We start from the raw sequence: 19991 nt of genomic DNA on the forward strand, positions 1-19991 counted from the left end.
TCTTATTACAAGCAAAAAAATATTGTCCCACTGGCAGATTTTTCTACTTATTTTAAGTGAAAATCTACTTGAAACAGGTGGAAATTGTTGTTTTTTCCAGTGATGAGTCTTGTTTTCAGTGTAATGAGATTTTTTTTTACTAAAAATGAGACATTTTAACTAGAAATAAGACAAATATTCCTGTTAAGATTTTGAGTTTTTGCAGTGTGTCTTCAAATGTTTCATGTTCACTTTTCAAATCACAAGGAAAAAATGTAGACTTTATTTTAAGCCTGTCTCCGGAGGTTGTTCTGATAAAAAATAAAACGATTTGGACAAAAAACAAAACACACACAAACAGAAACACACACACAACAAATCCAACACCCTAACACGCTTTGGGATCACGCTGGATCATTTTCCTGTAAAGTTGCCTGGCGTTTTGGGCCCGAGCATCGGTCCAGTTCATACCAAAGACGCTCACGTGCCAAGAGCTAGTTTAATGAAAATTGCTTTTTTTTTTTTTTCTTTATTAAAGCAGAGAGTTTTTAGGCGAGACTTGCCAAGCTAAATAAGCAGTTTCAAATCAGAAAATGCACAGATGGGAGTGTGCTGTTGCGCTTTAAAATGTTCAGTGTGAACGTAGATGCAGCCAGCTCGTTTCAGCAGCGACTGCAGAGAGTTGAGCAGGAGCAGTGCAGATTAGTGGAGACGTGCCGTTGAGCAGAACCGTTGGCAGTCAAAGCATGTAATTCACCGACGACACAGCAACAAAACCAGCCATATAATCAACAACCTGATTCCCTGTTCAGTTGAAATCTTAAACACGTACTTGGATCAGAAAAAAATGTTATTTTGTCTAATTTGAAATATCTCCTAAACAAGTCTCATAAGACCGGGGTCTTCAGGCTTTTTTTTTAGCCCAGGGGCCCATTGGACGAGAGAAAAACAGAGCAGGGACCCACGCTTGGAATTAGGGCCCTAGTTCTTACAGTGCGAAGGCCCTATTGTATCAGTAGGGGACGTTATCCTCGTTCTTCTCGTTTTTATTTTTCTTCCGACGAAATTAGGGTCTTTTTTCCACCTAAACGTGCCCCAAAAGTCACCAAATTTTGCACCAAGCCAGGCCTGGTGAAAAATGTGATTTATTATTATTATTTAATGGTTTGCATTAATGGGCGTGGCCTAACGGCTCAACAGCGCCCCCTAGAAAACTTTGTGCCTCAAGCCCCACAATACGGTTTGACGTACATGCACGAAAATCGGTACACACCTGTATCATGTCGCAACTTAAATAAAAGTCTCTTGGCACCATGGCCGAAACCCAACAGGAAGTCGGCCATTTTGAATTAATCGTGTAATTTTGGCGCAATTTATGCAATTTCTTCGGTTGCTTCTTCGCCCGAACCGTAACGTGCACCCAGGTGTGTTATACATCAAAATGTGCGTCTCCATCCTGCGACGGTGCGTTACTTTTCTCAGTCAAAAGCGTTACCGTGGCGACGCTAGACGGCAAAAAGCGCGCCCCCCCTTCATCTGGTTGGTCCATATGTGATAGTTCCTACTTTCAGCCATAACTTTTGAATGGTTTGATATAGAGAGTCATGGGTGGTTTCATCTACTTACTTTTGAGTCCTTGACCTTTATTGATGAAAATTGCATGCGCGAGGGCCCGTTCATCGCTTTAATTCTTAGTTTTTCCCTTTTTTTTGAATGCGTCAAGTTTTAAGCCTGTCATAAGATTTGAGTTCAACTTCGTTTTAAGACGGCATGTTGAGCCGCATTTTGTAATAACGGTGCATTTCGTAATAAACGTCCAAAATGTAATAACCTTTTCATTTCATTTTGTAATAAATTGCCCCATTTTGTAATACATTTTGTTATTGCAGATTTGAGAATATTATTATAAAATGCACTTCCAACTTTTTTATTTTCTAGGAAATGTAATAACATGGTGCATTATGTAATAATACCTATTATTGTTGTTTGTTTAACAATTAATTTATACAAAGGTGACTTTTGTTGTTTTTTATGCAATTTCCCTTAGAGCTATGTAGCCCAATAAATCTATGTATAAAACTCCAAATATAACTTTAGTTGCCCATTTGAAGTTTGGAATTATATAGGCCAATAACAAACAAATAAACTATGCTTTAGAATTGTTATTACATAATGCACCATGTTATTACATTTTCTAGAGAATAAAAAAGTTGCAAGTGCATTTTGTAATAATCTTCTCAAAATGTAATAACTTATTACATGATGCAGCAAAATTTATTACGAAATGCGTTGGGGTAGTTTATTTCAAAATGCGGCTTTAATACAAAAGGAAATGACAAAGTTATTACATTTTGGATGTTTATTACAAAATGCACCGTTATTACAAAATGCGGCAGTATTGGGAGATTCCTCCTAGCTGGAGATCCCAAGTGTTAGATTTGCTCCACTCGTGAATTGACATTAATTCAGCATATCCACTTTTGTCTAAATCAGGGGTTGGCAACCCGCGGCTCCAGAGCCGCATGCGGCTCTTTAGTGCCGCCCTAGTGGCTCCTGGAGCTTTTTCAAAAATGTTTGACTTTTTTCCTTTTTTTCTTTTTTTCTTCTTTTTCCTTTTTTTCTCCTTTTTTCTTCCTTTTTCCTTTCCTTTTTAATCTCGACATTTCAACTTTTTCTAAACATTTTGACTTTTTTCTCGAGATTGTACTTCTACATTAATCTCGACATTTCAACCTTTTTCTCAAAATTTTGACTTTTTTCTTTATATTTCGACTTTTTTCTCAACATTTTGACTTTTCTCAACATTTCAACTTTATTCACGAAAATTTGACTTTTTTCTCGACATTTTGCCATTTGCCTTCATTCCAAGACTTTTCATTTTTTGTGGCTCCAGACATATTTGTTTTTTGTGTTTTTGGTCCAATATGGCTCTAAAACATTTTGGGTTGCCAACGCCTGGTCTAACTCTACCTGGGATTATCTTCCATCACCTGTTTGTCACCTGTCCAGCAGAGCAGAGGAAAAGAGGTGTCTACTCTCTCTGATCAATACTGTAACTACATCTGATCCATAGAGGCTTCTTCTCCACAACCAGGAGGCTGATCTATATAACAATTAGTCTCATTAATCTGTAACTCCATGATTAATGACGTGGTGGCCGTCGGGAACAAGATGTGCCGGCCGTTTTTATGCACTCTCTGTCTGAGATTTTAGACTTAACCAAGAAGATATTTAAATTTTGATTGCTTCTTGTTAATTGTGAACCTTTTTCCCAGTGCCACTGGCCTTAATAATCTCTCATCACGTTGGATTGAGTTGTAAATTAGAGATTTGTTCAGTGTCCACCATCCAGTTTCTGGTGTCATAAGACAGGGGTCTTCAGCCTTTTTTTTTTAGCCCAGGGGCCCTTTGGATGAGAGAAAAACAGAGCAGGGACCCGCGCTTGGAATTAGGGCCCGAGCACTTACAGTGCGAAGGCCCTATTGTATCAGTAGGGGATTTATCCTCGTTGTTTTTCTCGTTTTTATTTTTCTTCCGACGAAATGAGGGTCTTTTTCCCACCTAAATGTGCCCCAAAAGTCACCAAATTTTGCACCAAGCCAGGCTTGGAGAAAAATTTTATATTTAATGGTTTGCATCAATGGGCGTGGCCTAACGGCTCAACAGCGCGCCCTAGAAAACTTGGGGCCTCAAGCCTCACAATACGGTTTGACGTACATGCACGAAAATCGCTACACACCTGTATCTAGGGCTGGGCGATTTTGGACAAAAATAAAAAAAAAAAATTTCTCTGAAAACCCGATTTTTGATTTCGATTTCAATTTTTTTGGTAAAACTACAAAAGACAATGGAATAAATTGTTTAAAATATTTTATCTTTATTTTTAAAGAAAAATAGCAAACAAATGTACCTATTGGGAATGAAGTGCAATTGAAAGATACTGTAAATCCTCCTTGAGTTTAGTAAAGTGACAACATTTACAATTTTCTTGACCAAACAAAGATGACTAGATCTGCTAGCTCTGTAAATGCAGCTGCAAAAAAGGAACATCGATTTTCCGATTTTCCTTTTTTTTTTAACATCGATTGTGATTAATAAATCCGATTTAGATTTAAAATCGATTAATCGCACAGCCCTACCTGTATCATGTCGCAACTTAAAGAAAAGTCTCTTGGCGCCATGGCCGAAACCGAACAGGAAGTCGGCCATTTTGAATTAATCGTGTCATTTTGGCGCAATTTATGCCATTCCTTCGGCAGTTAATGCAGCCCGAACCGTAACGTGCACCCAGGTGTGTTATACATCAAAATGTGCGTCTCCATCCTGCGATGATGCACATTACTTTTCTTGGTCAAAAGCGTTACCGTGGCGACGCTAGACGCCAAAAAACGCGCCCTCCCCCCTTCATCTGATTGGTCGATATTTGATAGTCCCCATTTTCTGCCATAACTTCTGAATGGTTTGACATAAAGACTTGTGGGTGGTGTCATCGGACTCGGTATTATGTTGACCCTTTCCTTCGGTGAGCTAAAGCCATTTAAATTCTGACTTCAGTCTCCACCATCTGACTTCTTCACAGTTAACATCAGCACCAGTATCAGTATTTAGACGACCCAATTTCAATGAATACCTCTCCTGATGTTTGGATGATAAGAAATGTATTCTTTAATAGGGTTTTTTTCAAACAGCGTGTAAATGTTGTATAAAAGGATTTTCAGAGAGTGGCTCAGTCTTGGTTCTTTGCAGAAATATTTTTGAGCAGAAATACAAATGTAGATGTGTCTTATACTGAATTTTGGGAACTCTCGACATTTTAAAGGGTCTTTAATGTTTTACATTAAAAAATGTGAAATGACGTTCACTTAAAAGCGCATTAGTTTGTTCCTAATGGAACTGCAGTGAATGACTGCAATGGTCATCCTTCATTCCTGCAAAATGGAAGAAATACCATCTGTGACCAAGTGTGTACTTACTTTTCCCTCAGAAGGGTCATAAATCTGTTTATTTCTTTTCATGCAGAAAAGATTAAAATATTTCTCCATGTTCAAGATCATAATCAGACGGTTGTAGGTTTAGGAAAAAGTCAGCAGTGCATGTTATATACAACACAACTAAGACTCAAAACCATGATTCCCGTTTGAGCTAAACCTAGACTTTTAATTCTTGTGTACTGTTTTTCCACATTGCTTGTTCACCTGGTAATAATTTCTAAAGTGCACAAGCAAAAACATAGTGGAATTTTCTTACTTTTGGCTAGAAGGCAGCAATTGATCCCTGGAGTGCTATGAATACCTGAACATGAATGCCTCAAAGAAATACTGGAAGGGATTAGCATATTTCTGCTTCTATAGTCAAAAATATTAAATATATCAGGGATGTGGAGGAATTTCAGTACTTTAAGAGCAAAGATGCGAGACTAACCCGGACATCTGCACCGCAAAAACTCCAAATCTTACCAGAAATATTTGTCTTATATCTAGTTAGAATGTTTCATTTTTAGTCAAAAAAATCTCATTACACTTAAAACAAGAGTCATTACTCAGAAAAATAACTTGTTATTTGACAATTTTCACCTGTTTCAAGTAAATTTTCACTTGAAATAAGTAGACAAATCTGCCAGTGGAACAAGATTTATCTTCTCATTACAAGTAAAAAAATCTTGTTCCACTGGCAGATTTTTCTACTTATTTTAAGTGAAAATCTACTTGAAACAGGTGAAAATTGTTGTTTTTTCCAGTGATGAGTCTTGTTTTAAGTGTAATGAGATTTTTTTGACTAGAAATTAGACATTTTAACTAGAAATAAGACACATATTCTTGTTAAGAGAGTTTTTGCAGTGTACATCGCTATAGCCAATAATGCCAGTTATCACTTTTCTTTTTTCAACAACAACAATTCAAAGGTAATTCAGAGCAACCTATGCTAACCATACACTAGATTACTTTGCAAAAGACACCTTCTCAAATCTTCAACTGTAAACAATTGTAAACATTTCAAGTCACAGAGTAAATATTAGGAATCTTATGAAATGGATTCATTTGTGAATCAAAAGACAACACCTCTCTTAATTGTTTGCTCACACAAATAGAGGGTATGCATTGCCCTTTACTCGCACTGAGTGGCAAAAACAGCTGCAACTAGTAGGGGAAACTGTGGAAAAGACGGGATAAAAGCTGATTATGAATTAAAGGCAGTTGGACTTGACAGTGACCCGTACAGTTACCCCAAGAACCAGTGGTCCATGGACATTAATATTTGGTACAGTTACCAAGAACCAGTGGTCCATGGACATTAATATTTGGTACAGTTACCCCAAGAACCAGTGGTCCATGGACATTAATATTTGGTACAGTTACCAAGAACCAGTGGTCCATGGACATTAATATTTGGTACAGTTACCAAGAACCAGTGGTCCATGGACATTAATATTTGGTACAGTTACCAAGAACCAGTGGTCCATGGACATTAATATTTGGTACAGTTACCAAGAACCAGTGGTCCATGGACATTAATATTTGGTACAGTTACCCCAAGAACCAGTGGTCCATGACATTAATATTTGGTACAGTTACCAAGAACCAGTGGTCCATGGACATTAATATTTGGTACAGTTACCCCAAGAACCAGTGGTCCATGGACATTAATATTTGGTACAGTTACCAAGAACCAGTGGTCCATGGACATTAATATTTGGTACAGTTACCAAGAACCAGTGGTCCATGGACATTAGTATTTGGTACAATTACCCCAAGAACCAGTGGTCCATGGACATTAATATTTGGTACAGTTACCAAGAACCAGTGGTCCATGGACATTAATATTTGGTACAGTTACCCCAAGAACCAGTGGTCCATGGACATTAATATTTGGTACAGTTACCAAGAACCAGTGGTCCATGGACATTAATATTTGGTACAGTTACCAAGAACCAGTGGTCCATGGACATTAATATTTGGTACAGTTACCAAGAACCAGTGGTCCATGGACATTAATATTTGGTACAGTTACCAAGAACCAGTGGTCCATGGACATTAATATTTGGTACAGTTACCCCAAGAACCAGTGGTCCATGACATTAATATTTGGTACAGTTACCAAGAACCAGTGGTCCATGGACATTAATATTTGGTACAGTTACCCCAAGAACCAGTGGTCCATGGACATTAATATTTGGTACAGTTACCAAGAACCAGTGGTCCATGACATTAATATTTGGTACAGTTACCAAGAACCAGTGGTCCATGACATTAATATTTGGTACAGTTACCAAGAACCAGTGGTCCATGGACATTAATATTTGGTACAGTTACCAAGAACCAGTGGTCCATGGACATTAATATTTGGTACAGTTACCCCAAGAACCAGTGATCCATGGACATTAATATTTGGTACAGTTACCAAGAACCAGTCGTCCATGGACATTAATATTTGGTACAGTTACTCCAAGAACCAGTGGTCCATGGACATCAATATTTGGTACAGTTACCAAGAACCAGTGGTCCATGGACATTAACATTTGGTACAGTTACCAAGAACCAGTGGTCCATGGACATTAATATTTGGTACAGTTACCCCAAAGAACCAGTGGTCCATGGACATTAATATTTGGTACAGTTACCAAGAACCAGTGGTCCATGGACATTAATATTTGGTACAGTTACCCCAAAGAACCAGTGGTCCATGGACATTAATATTTGGTACAGTTACCAAGAACCAGTGGTCCATGGACATTAATATTTGGTACAGTTACCAAGAACCAGTGGTCCATGGACATTAGTATTTGGTACAATTACCCCAAGAACCAGTGGTCCATGGACATTAATATTTGGTACAGTTACCAAGAACCAGTGGTCCATGGACATTAATATTTGGTACAGTTACCCCAAGAACCAGTGGTCCATGGACATTAATATTTGGTACAGTTACCAAGAACCAGTGGTCCATGGACATTAATATTTGGTACAGTTACCAAGAACCAGTGGTCCATGGACATTAATATTTGGTACAGTTACCAAGAACCAGTGGTCCATGGACATTAATATTTGGTACAGTTACCAAGAACCAGTGGTCCATGGACATTAATATTTGGTACAGTTACCAAGAACCAGTGGTCCATGGACATTAATATTTGGCCATGAATCCAGTTTCCTGATATTTATATGTACTTAATTTCTACGCCGGGGAAATACACGAAGCAAAGCTTGAAGGCTTACAAAAGTCTTGACGCTTGATCCGACTTCAAGGCAGGATTTTTTGTAGAAATTAAAATGATGAGGAACCGAACTTTATGATTTGACCGTTTAACGTTAGCTACCCAAAAATCCAACATTACCCGATACAAAATGGGAACTGCAAATCAACGTTTCGGTGTCTGGAATCCAGTTGTTTCTGTGAATTGCAGCGATCCATTTGTCTCTCTTAAGCTTATTTTTCGGCAGTCTGTAAAACGATAACTCAGATTTCTTGCTAAATCTATGAGTACAGTCCTCCCTCCCTCCCTGAAAAAATATTAAAACTTAATAAAGTGGCATATTAACAGCGCTACAGCTGAAATTAAAACAGCTTTTAGCTCTGGGCTTCCTGATATGGTGTGACGTTTGTGCAAACGTAACTACGCAGTCGCTTACGTACCCGAACGTAAACCACGCAGTGACGTAGAAGTGGTGTCCTAATCCCTAGGGAACATTACAAGGGCCCTACTCATTTTTAGGGCTAGTGGTAGAAAGTAGGGTGAACATTGGGATTGGCCCTTTGTATTTACTGCTACGAGCATCCAGGAGGGACTGAAACAGAAATAGTATTTTAATCAAGACCAACAGGAGTGGATGGACCAACTGACCGACTCACATTCCCATCAGTAAACCACACTACTGGCCAAACAAAGAATAAATATATTTCCCCTTTTGATGCCTTATTTGTTTGCAGATGAAGGTGATGAGATATGAAAGTGCATCTTGTATTTACTCAGAACCCTGTCCGGTATTGTCTTTTAACATTCTCAGTTGGAGGCTTATCCAACCATTTCTAGCTGGCGATTGGGAAGTTTCCTCGATATAGAGGACTCTTTATTAGAGCGTGTTCCAGTCAGCATACTGATTACTGCCCGAGGTCTGAAAAAGCCTGTTTTTGACTCTTTTCCTCTTGATGTGAAACCGGCAGACCCGACCCCCGACTGTTTCTTCATCCCAGCCCAAATCAGTCCACGGCACCAACATCCCACGCTGTTTCCTGCAGCAGAAATATCCCATCACTGCAAAAACTCCAAATCTTAACAAGAATATTTGTCTTATTTCTAGTTAAAATGTCTCATTTTTAGTCAAAAAATCTCATTACACTTAAAACAAGACTCGTCACTGGAAAAAACAGCAATTTTCACCTGTTTCAAGTAGATTTTCACTTGAAATAAGTAGAAAAATCTGCCAGTGGAACAAGATTTTTTTGCTTGTACGGAAGAGTATTAGGGCCAGGGAGGAGAAAAAATATTTGAGAGGGGAAGATTTTTTTTTTATTGTGCACTTAGAGAAAAAAGTCGAAATGTCGAGAAAAAAAGTCGAAATGTCGAGATTAATGTTGAAATACAATTTCAAGTCAAAATTTCGCCTTTTTTCTCAACATTTCAACTTTATTCACAAAATTTTGACTTTTTTTTTCAACATTTCGACTTTTTTCTCGAAATTGTATTTCAACATTAATCTCGACATTTCGACTTTTTTCTCATCATTTTGACTTTTTTCTCGAAATTGTATTTCAACATTAATCTCGACATTTCGACTTTTTTCTCATAATTTCGACTTTTTTCTCATAATTTCGACTTTTTTCTCGACATTTCGACTTTTTTCTCGAAGTGCACAATAAAAAAAAATCTTCCCCTCTCAAATATTTTTTCTCCTGCATGGCCCTAATACTCTTCCGTAGAAGATAAATCTTGTCCCACTGGCAGATTTTTTTACTTATTCCAAGTGAAAATCTACTTGAAACAGGTGAAAATTGTCAAATAACAAGTTATTTTTCTGGTAATGACTCTTGTTTTAAGTGTAATGAGATTTTTTGACTAAAAATGAGACATTTTAACTAGAAATAAGACTGTAATAAGAATGATTTTTTGCAGTGTACAAATCCTTCCCCTGTCTGCACCATCTTTTATTGCACACACAGACACCAGATACCGAGATACCAGATATCTTTGAGTTCAGGTCAAAATACAAAGACCTGGGGCCTCATCTATAAAGCTTGCTTGCGCAGAAAAAGCGCCTGAAAGTTGCGGAAGCGGCCTTCTACGCAAATCCTCGGATCTAAAAAGAAAAAACTAACCGAAAAATCTGCTTATCTTTACGGCAACTAGGACCCTCCCGTAAGAATTTACTTAAGACACGGGGAACTGGCGACGCAGGGTTTGAGGTGGTGAAATGAAGCCAGATTCATGTCATACTCTTAATAATGTCATCACATATCACAAAATATATCAGACTTAAAATAATAAAATAATAAAATAAAATAATATAGCGCTGATCGTGTCCCTCTGTGTGTGAAGCTGTCAGTCAGGACTCTGGTGCTGCTGGAGCTGCAGCCGCGGTGCAGGACACGCCGGGAACCTCCTTCACCGCTTTAGGACAGAACAAATGAGGGGCTGCGTTTAGGGAGCCCCACGGAGCCCCTCATTTCTTCCCTAAAGGGACTCAGATTTGTTTTCATATATATGAGTTTTACGGGCGCGTGAAACCTTTACGTGCGGGTGTATGGTGCCTAAATTATGGCCCCGCGTTAAAACGACGCAGAGCCTACGGCGTAGGGTACGCGGCGACGCGCACCTACGCCGTAGGCTCTGCGTTAAAGGAACGCAGAACCATAAACCCGCCCTGAGCAGCTCTGAGGGGAGACGGGAGAGGAGGAGGGGGTGCGGGGGGTGAAGCGGGGCTGCGGGGCCGTTCTCGTATCGCTTTCATACAGTGTCTTGATAATTTGCAATTTAAGGCTGAGCCTACCGTTAGTTTTTAAACTGTAAAAAGTAAAGGGAAAATAAACATTATTTTGAAAAGACCGGGGGACGTGTCCCCCTGTTGCGCCGGGGAACTCGGCGTTTAGCGCAGCAACGGCGTGCTGCCACTCACTCGCTTTATTTTATACTATTTATTTTTCTACTTTTACTGTGACCACAAAATAATGTGGTTTTCCTGTCCTCCTCCTCATCAACAACATCTAGATCTCAGATCTCAGTGAAATTCAGTGGCACGGTGGCTCGACACGTTCATTCATTCATTCTGAAGCCAAACAGGTTGCAGGAAGCCACTGCGCATGCTCAGCAGGCTCATTCATATGCAAAATGATTCCATTTTTGGTAGAAAGTGGGCGTGTAGAGGGCGGGATACCAGGCGGATTCACGTGCGCAGCCTTCCAGCTGGACTGTGATTTATAAAGAGAACCTTACGTGGAAGTCTGCGTGCACGCGGTTTTATAGATCCGGATTTTTTTTTGCGCCCGTCATTTTCGGCTTTTGAGCGTACGTGCACTTTTAGTATGACTCCTACGCAGTCCATTTTAAATGAGGCCGGTATTTAATACTTCAAGCTTTATGTTTGCCAACTGCAGAACTGACTACATGTAAAAGCTTTCCTGATTGTTTTATTTTCCTCCCAGGTTACTGTTCCATCTGGTTCTCAAATGTCACAAACTCATTTAATTCTTTACTTGTAGATTTAATTTATATTCTTTTCAGAGGGAAAGAGACTGTTTTTTTTTTTTAAATCTCTGACAAAAGTAACATTAACTTATATTATCCAGCTTTAGAAATGACAGATTATTAACATGCAATGGCTATCAGAACGATAATTTGCCATTTTACACAAAACAAACTGTTCATTTTACTTTTAAGGTAATTAATCCATTGTTTTGTATAGAAAAAATACTAAAACAGGGTAAATTCACTATAGCTCAAGACTAATTTAATATCTCTAAATTACTTGAACAGTTCAAAGCCCAACAATTGCTACATTTTCTTGTTGATGAAAGCAAAGAAACTCTGGAACTAACAATGTCCGTTATTATGAAGAAAACCCATTTATCAATTAAACCTTTGGGGCCAACATTCATTCATTAGTGAAACGAGTTTCACTAGTCTGTAAATTGTGACTGGATTGTGTAACAAACAGTACTGGAGTTGAGGGGGGATGAGGGGGGATGGCATTCCTCCTGAAATAAAAACGGTCCAAATCATCCCCCTGTAAAACTGCCATCCCTCCTTTCCATCCCTTATGTCATTTCATCAATGAATGTGGTTTTACTGCTATTTCAACATTTAGAGTCATCACCAGAAAAATAACACCAGAAAAATAACTTATTTGACAATTTTCACCTGTTTTAAGTAAATTTTCACTTGAAATAAGTAGAAAAATCTGCCAGTGGAACAAGATTTATCTTCCCATTACAAGCAAAAAAATCTTGTTCCACTGGCAGATTTTTCTACTTATTTTAAGTGAAAATCTACTTGAAACAGGTGAAAATTGTTGTTTTTTCAGGTGATGAGTCTTGTTTTAAGTGTAATGAGATTTTTTTACTAAAATGAGACATTTTAACTAGAAATAAGACAAATATTCTTGTTAAGATTTTGAGTTTTTGCAGTGTGTGTCAGTCCTGCTCCAGACGGGCGGACTACACTGCAAAAACTCAAAATCTTACCAGGAATATCTGTCTTATTTCTAGTTAAAATGTCTAATTTTTAGTCCAAAAAACCTCATTACACTTAAAACAAGACTCATTACCAGAACCTTGTTATTTGACAATTTTCACCGGTTTCAAGTAAATTATCACTTGAAATAAGTAGAAAATCTGGCCAGTGAGACAAGATTTATCTTCTTATTACAAGCAAAAAAATCTTGTTCCACTGGCAGATTTTTCTACTTATTTCCAGTGTAAATCTACTTGAAACAGGTGAAAATTGTTGTTTTTTCCAGTGATGAGTCTTGTTTTAAGTGTAATGAGATTTTTTTACTAAAATGAGACATTTTAACTAGAAATAAGACAAATATTCTTGTTAAGATTGTGAGTTTTTGCAGTGATCCATGTTACTTATCCTGTGAAGGACAGAGTCATATTGATAAGTTCAGAAAAGTGTTTTTTATTGTTGTGTTTTGATGTATTTGATGTAAGCCCAGTGGATATTTAAAGCTTACAGAAGGCTGCATTTAACTGCTGCTATGTCATTCCTGCAGTATTTCTGCAGGTGTTTTGGTCACTGCTATTATTTGTAATATATTATATTATTTGTAATCAGCACAAATTATCTGTCCCCATATGATAAAATCCACCATCCCCCCTGATTCTTTTTTTTACAACTCGAGTACTGGTCACAATAAATGGCATCAGTCAGAAACTCTTTTCTTTCTCTCACTTGTATTTTGGCTTTTAAAACTATCCAGTAAACTTGCAGATTTGTCTCACCAGCTCGTGACGGATGTTAAAACGCCACCTTTTAGACAAACTGTTGCTACTGTTGCTATGGCCGTCATAAAAACCGACATCACAAAGTTCACTTAACTTCGAGTTCAAAGGAGTTGAGCCAAATTAATTATTCACTCTCCTGCACCAACGCTGCTTTAGAGGCCCTTGATGTTGGAGAGCGTTTTCAGAAAGCATTTAAATTCCCTCTAATTGAGAGCTTTACAAGGAGATTGAGTGCCATATCTAAATTGTTTTGCGGCAATTAAATGTGTTGGCAATGCTGATTTGTAATTTAAGCCTTACTTTTGCCCAGTTGTTGATCAAAATGATTCAAAATTTAAATTCAGCTACGATAACAAGGGCTTTATTATTTTCTCTTTTGAGTTCCTTCTTCGAGTGAAACAAGTATTTGAATTCTTACTTTCTGGGACTGTAAAGAAAGAACAGCCACCCAAGAATACTGTATTTAGTTTAGTTTAGTTTAGTTTATTGGTCCTTTCAATTCCCACAAACCCAAAGTACAAGTATAATTCGTTGGTGTTATACAAAAAAAATATATATATAATTTTTGGTATATATATATGTATGTATATACAATTTTATACAATTTTAGCTAAAAACCAAGGACCAAAAGGTGTAGACTGAAGCCTAAGCTTATGACGCCGACCCTTTTCACAAAAAGATGTTAGCTTTTATAAACTAATGCAATGTCATTAATAATTATCATTCCATACAGTATTTATATAAGCAATAATACAATAGTACATACACATACCTACACATATACATATACACACACACACACACACACACACACACACACATACATACGCATATATACATACGTATTGGCCTGAATATAAGACAGTGATTTTTGCATTAAAATAAGACTGAAAAAGTGGGCGTCGTCTTACATTCGGGGTCTAGACGTTATACCCATTCACAACGCTAGATGGCGCCAGATATCTTTAAAGTGAATGCTGAACTTAACTTCCCAGGCAAAAGCGAACCCCTGTCACGAAGAAGAAAAATAAAAAATAGTATAAGAAGGAAAATAGAAGAAAATAAGAGAAGAGATAACAGAAAGTGGAGAAACATAGTTTCTCCAATCTGGAGAAAAGAGGGTGAAAGTTCGGCAGGTAAACCGGCAGCTGAGGAGAAGTTATGATGCAAACTTCAAGATAATGATTTCAATGAGGCAAAATAACATGCTTTTTCTCTGGAATATATTGTTATAATAATTTGTTTCAGATGTACTGTCATTATTTTCTGTATAATAATTGAATTAGGTGTTCAAAAAGTCTTTCTTCAAACTACGGTACATACATACATACATACACATGTCCATAGCTACATGCCTATGTGTATTATCCCTTTGTTTTATATTTATTAATCATTTTGTATTTATAGGAGCTTTTGAATTGTAATAACGTGCTACACATTTTCATTTCTGTATCTCAGCTGTTCCACAGATTAATCCTGTCACTGATTCATCGTTGTTTAACGTTGGTTCTTTGTTTTCCTGAACATAAATGTTCCTCTTAGTTCATATTTCTAACTCTGCTTTGGAAGAGCTTCTGAATACTGTCGGGAAGTGTTTTATTGTTGATTTTGAACATAAATTGTGCTGTTTTAAGGTCCACTAAATCTCTGAATTTAAGCACATTTGAATTTATGAATAAACTATTAGTTGGTTCTCGATAACCTGCTTTGTTTATAACTCTAATGGCCCTTTTTTGTAAGATAAAAATTGGGTCTGTGATTGTTTTGTATGTATTTTCCCAGATTTCCACACAATAGATAGACTGTATATGAACTTTCTCCCTGAGGACTCATTAAGCAAAGCTCCTTTAAACATTATCTTTGCTGCGTCTGCACTCGAGCCACATTATGATTCCTGGAACATCCTTCATAAGTGCTCATAAACAAGTTTAATTATCTAAACGCAATGACACTTTTCATTATCTTTTTTCCCGTTCAGAGCCAAACAAGACACAGTGTGTTACTATGGAAACAAAGGCAGTCCGGAACCCATCCGTCTCAATCCAGGTCTGTGTTGTCAATATCCAGATTACACTTTATGCTTTCTGTTTAAGGCCACGTTTACACATAGCCGGGTATTTACAACAACGGATATTTCCCCCACTACGTTTTGAAAAATACCATCATTTACACAAACCTGCATAAATAGCTGTTAAGGTGCTATGAGCAGCCAAACCTACAGGGGGCAGTGTAACGAGAAGATAAAGTCATGCTAGCCAATCAGAATCCTGGAAAAAAACATCAACAAATGACACGAGTAACTTCCAGTTACTTCCAAGATGAACGAGAGTCTTTCGTTTGGAGTGACAGAGAAGTGGAGTTACTTCTCAACATTTCGACTTTTTTCTCGACATTTCGACTCTTTTCTCAAAATTTCGACTCTTTTCTCAAAATTTCGACTCATTTCTCGACTTTTTTCTCAAAATTTCGTCTTTTTTCACAAAATTTCGTCTTTTTTCACAAAAATTTCGTCTTTTTTCTCAAAATTTCGATTTTTTTTCTCAAAATTTCGACTTTCTTCTCAACATTTTGTCTTTTTTCGTCGGCCACCTACCCCCCCTTTTTACTCGACATTTCATCTTTTTTCACAAAATTTTGACTTTTTTTCACAAAATTTTGACTTTTTTCTCAAAATTTCGATTTTCTTCTCAACATTTCGTCTTTTTCTCTGCCACCTACCCCCCCTTTTTTCTCGACATTTCGACTCAAAAACCGATTTTTCCCCCTCTACGTTTTGAAAAATACCATCATTTCTAAGAACCCGCATAAATATCTGTTACGGTGCTATGAGCAGCCAAACCTGCAGGGGGCAGTGTAACGAGAAGATAAAGTCATGCTAGCCAATCAGAATCCTGGAAAAAAACATCAACAAATGACACGAGTAACTTCCAGTTACTTCCAAGATGAACGAGAGTTACTTCTCAACATTTCAACTTTTTTCTCGACATTTCGACTTTTTTCTCGACATTTCGACTTTTTTCTCAAAATTTTGACTCTTCTCAAAATTTCGACTTTCTTCTCAACATTTCGTCTTTTTCTCGGCCACCTACCCCCCCCCCTTTTTTCTCGACATTTCATCTTTTTTCTGAAAATTTCGACTTTTTTCTGAAAATTTTGACTTTTTTCTGAAAATTTTGACTTTTTTCTGAAAATTTTGACTTTTTTCTGAAAATTTCGACACTTTTCTCAAAATTTCGAGTTTTCTTCTCAAAATTTCTCAAAAAAAAAAAAAAAAAAATGTCCCCCTCTACGTTTTGAAAAATACCATCATTTACACGAACCTGCATAAATAAACTGTTAAGGTGCTATGAGCAGCCAAACCTGCAGGGGGCAGTGTGACGAGAAGATAAAGTCATGCTAGCCAATCAGAATCCTGGAAAATAACATCAACAAATGACACGAGTAACTTCCAGTTACTTCCAAGATGAACCAGAGTCTTTGGTTTGGAGTGACAGAGAAGTGGAGTTACTTTTAAGTGTGACTTTAGAATATAAAACAGGTAAAATACAAGAAAATATTGACGGTGGCCAAACAAATTGTAAACACAGGTCGCACTCATGACGCTGCACTGCAAAAACTCAAAATCTTACCAGGAATATTTGTCTTATTTCTAGTTAAAATGTCTAATTTTTAGTCAAAAAATCTCATTACACTTAAAACAAGACTCATCACTGGAAAAAACAACAATTTTCACTTGTTTCAAGTAGATTTTCACTTAAAACAAGATTTTTTTGCTTGTAATGAGAAGATAAATCTTGTCTCACTGGCAGATTTTTCTACTTATTTCAAGTGAAAATTTACTTGAAACAGGTGAAAATTGTCAAATAACAAGTTTTTTTTTCTGGTAATGAATCTTGTTTTAAGTGTAATGAGGTTTTTTGACTAAAAATGAGACATTTGAACTAGAAATAAGACTTTAATAAGAATGAGTTTTTGCAGTGTACAAATCCTTCCCCTGTCTGCACCTTTTATTGCACACACAGACACCAGAGTCATTACCAGATAAATATCTTGTTATTTGACAATTTTCACCTGTTTCAAGTAAATTCTCACTTTTTTCCAGTGATGAGTCTTGTTTTAAGTGTAATGAGATTTTTTTGACAAAAAAAATGAAACATTTTAACTAGAAATAAGACAAATATTCTTGTTAAGATTTTGAGTTTTTGCAGTGTGGTGACGTTTCTGTCTCATAATGTGACGTTTCTGAAGCCTAAATGTCCATTTCCCTCCGTTTACAAGCAAACGTGAAGACGGGAGTTTTTGCAAATCTCCACTTTGGCCGGAGTTTTCAGAAATGATGGTTTTTGGAGACTTTTAGCTCCGTTTTCGTGTAAACGAACGACCAAAACGCATGAAAACGCCACCGTGTAAACGGGGCCTAAACCCCACGTTCACCTCTCCTCTCGGCTCGTGACCCGTTGAAGTCGGCCTGACATTTCTATATCCATATTCCTCCCTGATCTTGTAATAACCTGAATTTACAGACCAGGAGTGACATGGGAAGTCCTCGATATTTGATCTTATTTGTGTGTGTCGTTCCTGTGTCCCCTCAGCAGGAATCTACGGCTTAAGTAATTCCCTACTGGATACTCCGTGGAGGAAACTTCTCCAGGGCAAGCAGCACTTCAGCACCGTCGTCAACGACCCGTCTCTGTCCTGTGACGGGCTGGTGGAAGAGCTGCTTAACGTCCTCAATAACCAGGATCTGTGAGTGAAAACCAACCACTACACACCCCGAGCTGTAAGAATAATTAGGGCTGACAGTGCGAAGGCCCTATTGTATCTGTAGGAATTTTTCTTTCTTTCTTTCTTTCTTTCTTTCTTTCTTTCTTTCTTTCTTTCTTTCTTTCTTTCTTTCTTTCTTTCTTTCTTTCTTTCTTTCTTTCTTTCTTTCTTTCTTTCTTTCTTTCTTTCTTTCTTTCTTTCTTTCTTTCTTTCTTTCTTTCTTTCTTTCTTTCTTTCTTTCTTTCTTTCTTTCTTTCTTTCTTTCTTTCTTTCTTTCGACGAAATGAGGGTCTTTTTTTCCCCCTAAACGTGCCCAAAAGTCACCAAATTTTGCACCAAGTCAGGCCTGGTGATAAATGTGATATTTAATGGTTTGCATTAATGGCTCAACAGCGCCCCCCTAGAAAACTTTGTGCCTAAAGCCCCACAATACGGTTTGACGTACATGCACGAAAATCAGTACACACCTGTATCATGTTGTAACATAAAGTCTCTTGGCGCCATGCCCGAAACCGAACAGGAAGTCGCCATTTTGCAATTTATGCCATTTCTTCGGGCCTTAATAGCGCCCACCGAACGTAACGTACACCCAGGTGTGTTATACATCAAAATGTGCGTCTCCATCCATTCTTTCTTTCTTTCTTTCTTTCTTTCTTTCTTTCTTCTTCTTCTTTCTTTCTTTCTTTCTTTCTTTCTTTCTTTTCTTCTTTCTTTCTTTCTTTCTTTCTTTCTTTCTTTCTTCTTCTTTCTTCTTTCTTTCTTTCTTTCTTTCTGGCTCATATCTTTCTTTATTTCTTTACACAAAAACGTCATCAACGGGAATTTATTGTTTTTACCGCGAAATTCTTACCGTGGGGAATTTTTTTGACGGTTTACCGTGAACGGTAAAAATATCACCCATTCCTATTTGATAGTTCGTACTTTCTGCCATAACTTTTGAATGGTTTAATACAGAGAGTCGTGGGTGGTTTCATCCACTAAATGTCCAGGTCTGAAGAATCTACATGAAGTCATACAAGCTTCCACTGCAGCCTGAACGTGCACAAGGGTGGAGGAACGTTCATCACTGCTGCAGCTTTAATTTTGATATGAATCATCAAGCCTCCTAAATATTTTTTTAGCTGTTTGGATGAAGCTCAACTAAAACTCAAGAAAACTTGTGGATGGCCCGTCCATAAAAGTGCTGTTTCAGTAGGATGTTTGTTTGTGCTTGTGCAACAGGAACACGCCTGATCCGGTTCAGGAATCGCAGGGCGACGGCTACAGCAGCTCCATGATCCGGGCTCTCTCAGCCGTGTGTGTTCGCTCCCCAAACTACGGCACAAGGTCAGAGTCTCCACCAACAATACAGCTGTTTTAATCCCTGCTGAGCTGCGTTTTGTAATAACGGTGCATTTTGTAGTAAACGTCCAAAATGTAATAACTTTGTAATTTCATTCTGTAACAAAGCGCATTTTGTAATAAACTGCCCCAACGCATTTTGTAATAAATTTTGCTGCATTATTTAATAAATTATTACATTTTGAGAAGATTATTACAAAATGCACTTGCAACTTTTTTATTCTCTAGAAAATGTAATAACATGGTGCATTATGTAATAACAATTCTAAAGCATAGTTTATTTCTTTGTTATTGCCTATATAAGTCCAAACTTCAAATAGGAAACTAAAGTTATATTTGGAGTTTTATACATAGATTTATTGGGTTACAAAGCTCTAGGGAAATTGCATAGGAAACAACAAAAGTCACTCTTGTATAAATTCATTGTTAAACAAACAACAATAATAGGTATTATTACATAATGTTATTAC

At 37.4% G+C, this 19991-nt stretch overlaps 1 protein-coding gene across 1 annotated transcript in view; it reads left to right on the forward strand.

Moving 5' to 3' along the window:
• tango2 (transport and golgi organization 2 homolog (Drosophila)) overlaps positions 1-19991 on the forward strand; it is a 47320-nt gene that overhangs the window by 25737 nt on the left and 1592 nt on the right. The window contains 3 exon segments of the mRNA XM_061729796.1: positions 15395-15462; positions 18009-18162; positions 19402-19506. Of these exon segments, the coding sequence (XP_061585780.1) occupies positions 15395-15462; positions 18009-18162; positions 19402-19506 (327 nt within the window).

The sequence above is a fragment of the Cololabis saira genome, chromosome 9 (genome assembly GCF_033807715.1).
Source record: "Cololabis saira isolate AMF1-May2022 chromosome 9, fColSai1.1, whole genome shotgun sequence".
Lineage (NCBI taxonomy): Eukaryota > Metazoa > Chordata > Actinopteri > Beloniformes > Belonidae > Cololabis > Cololabis saira.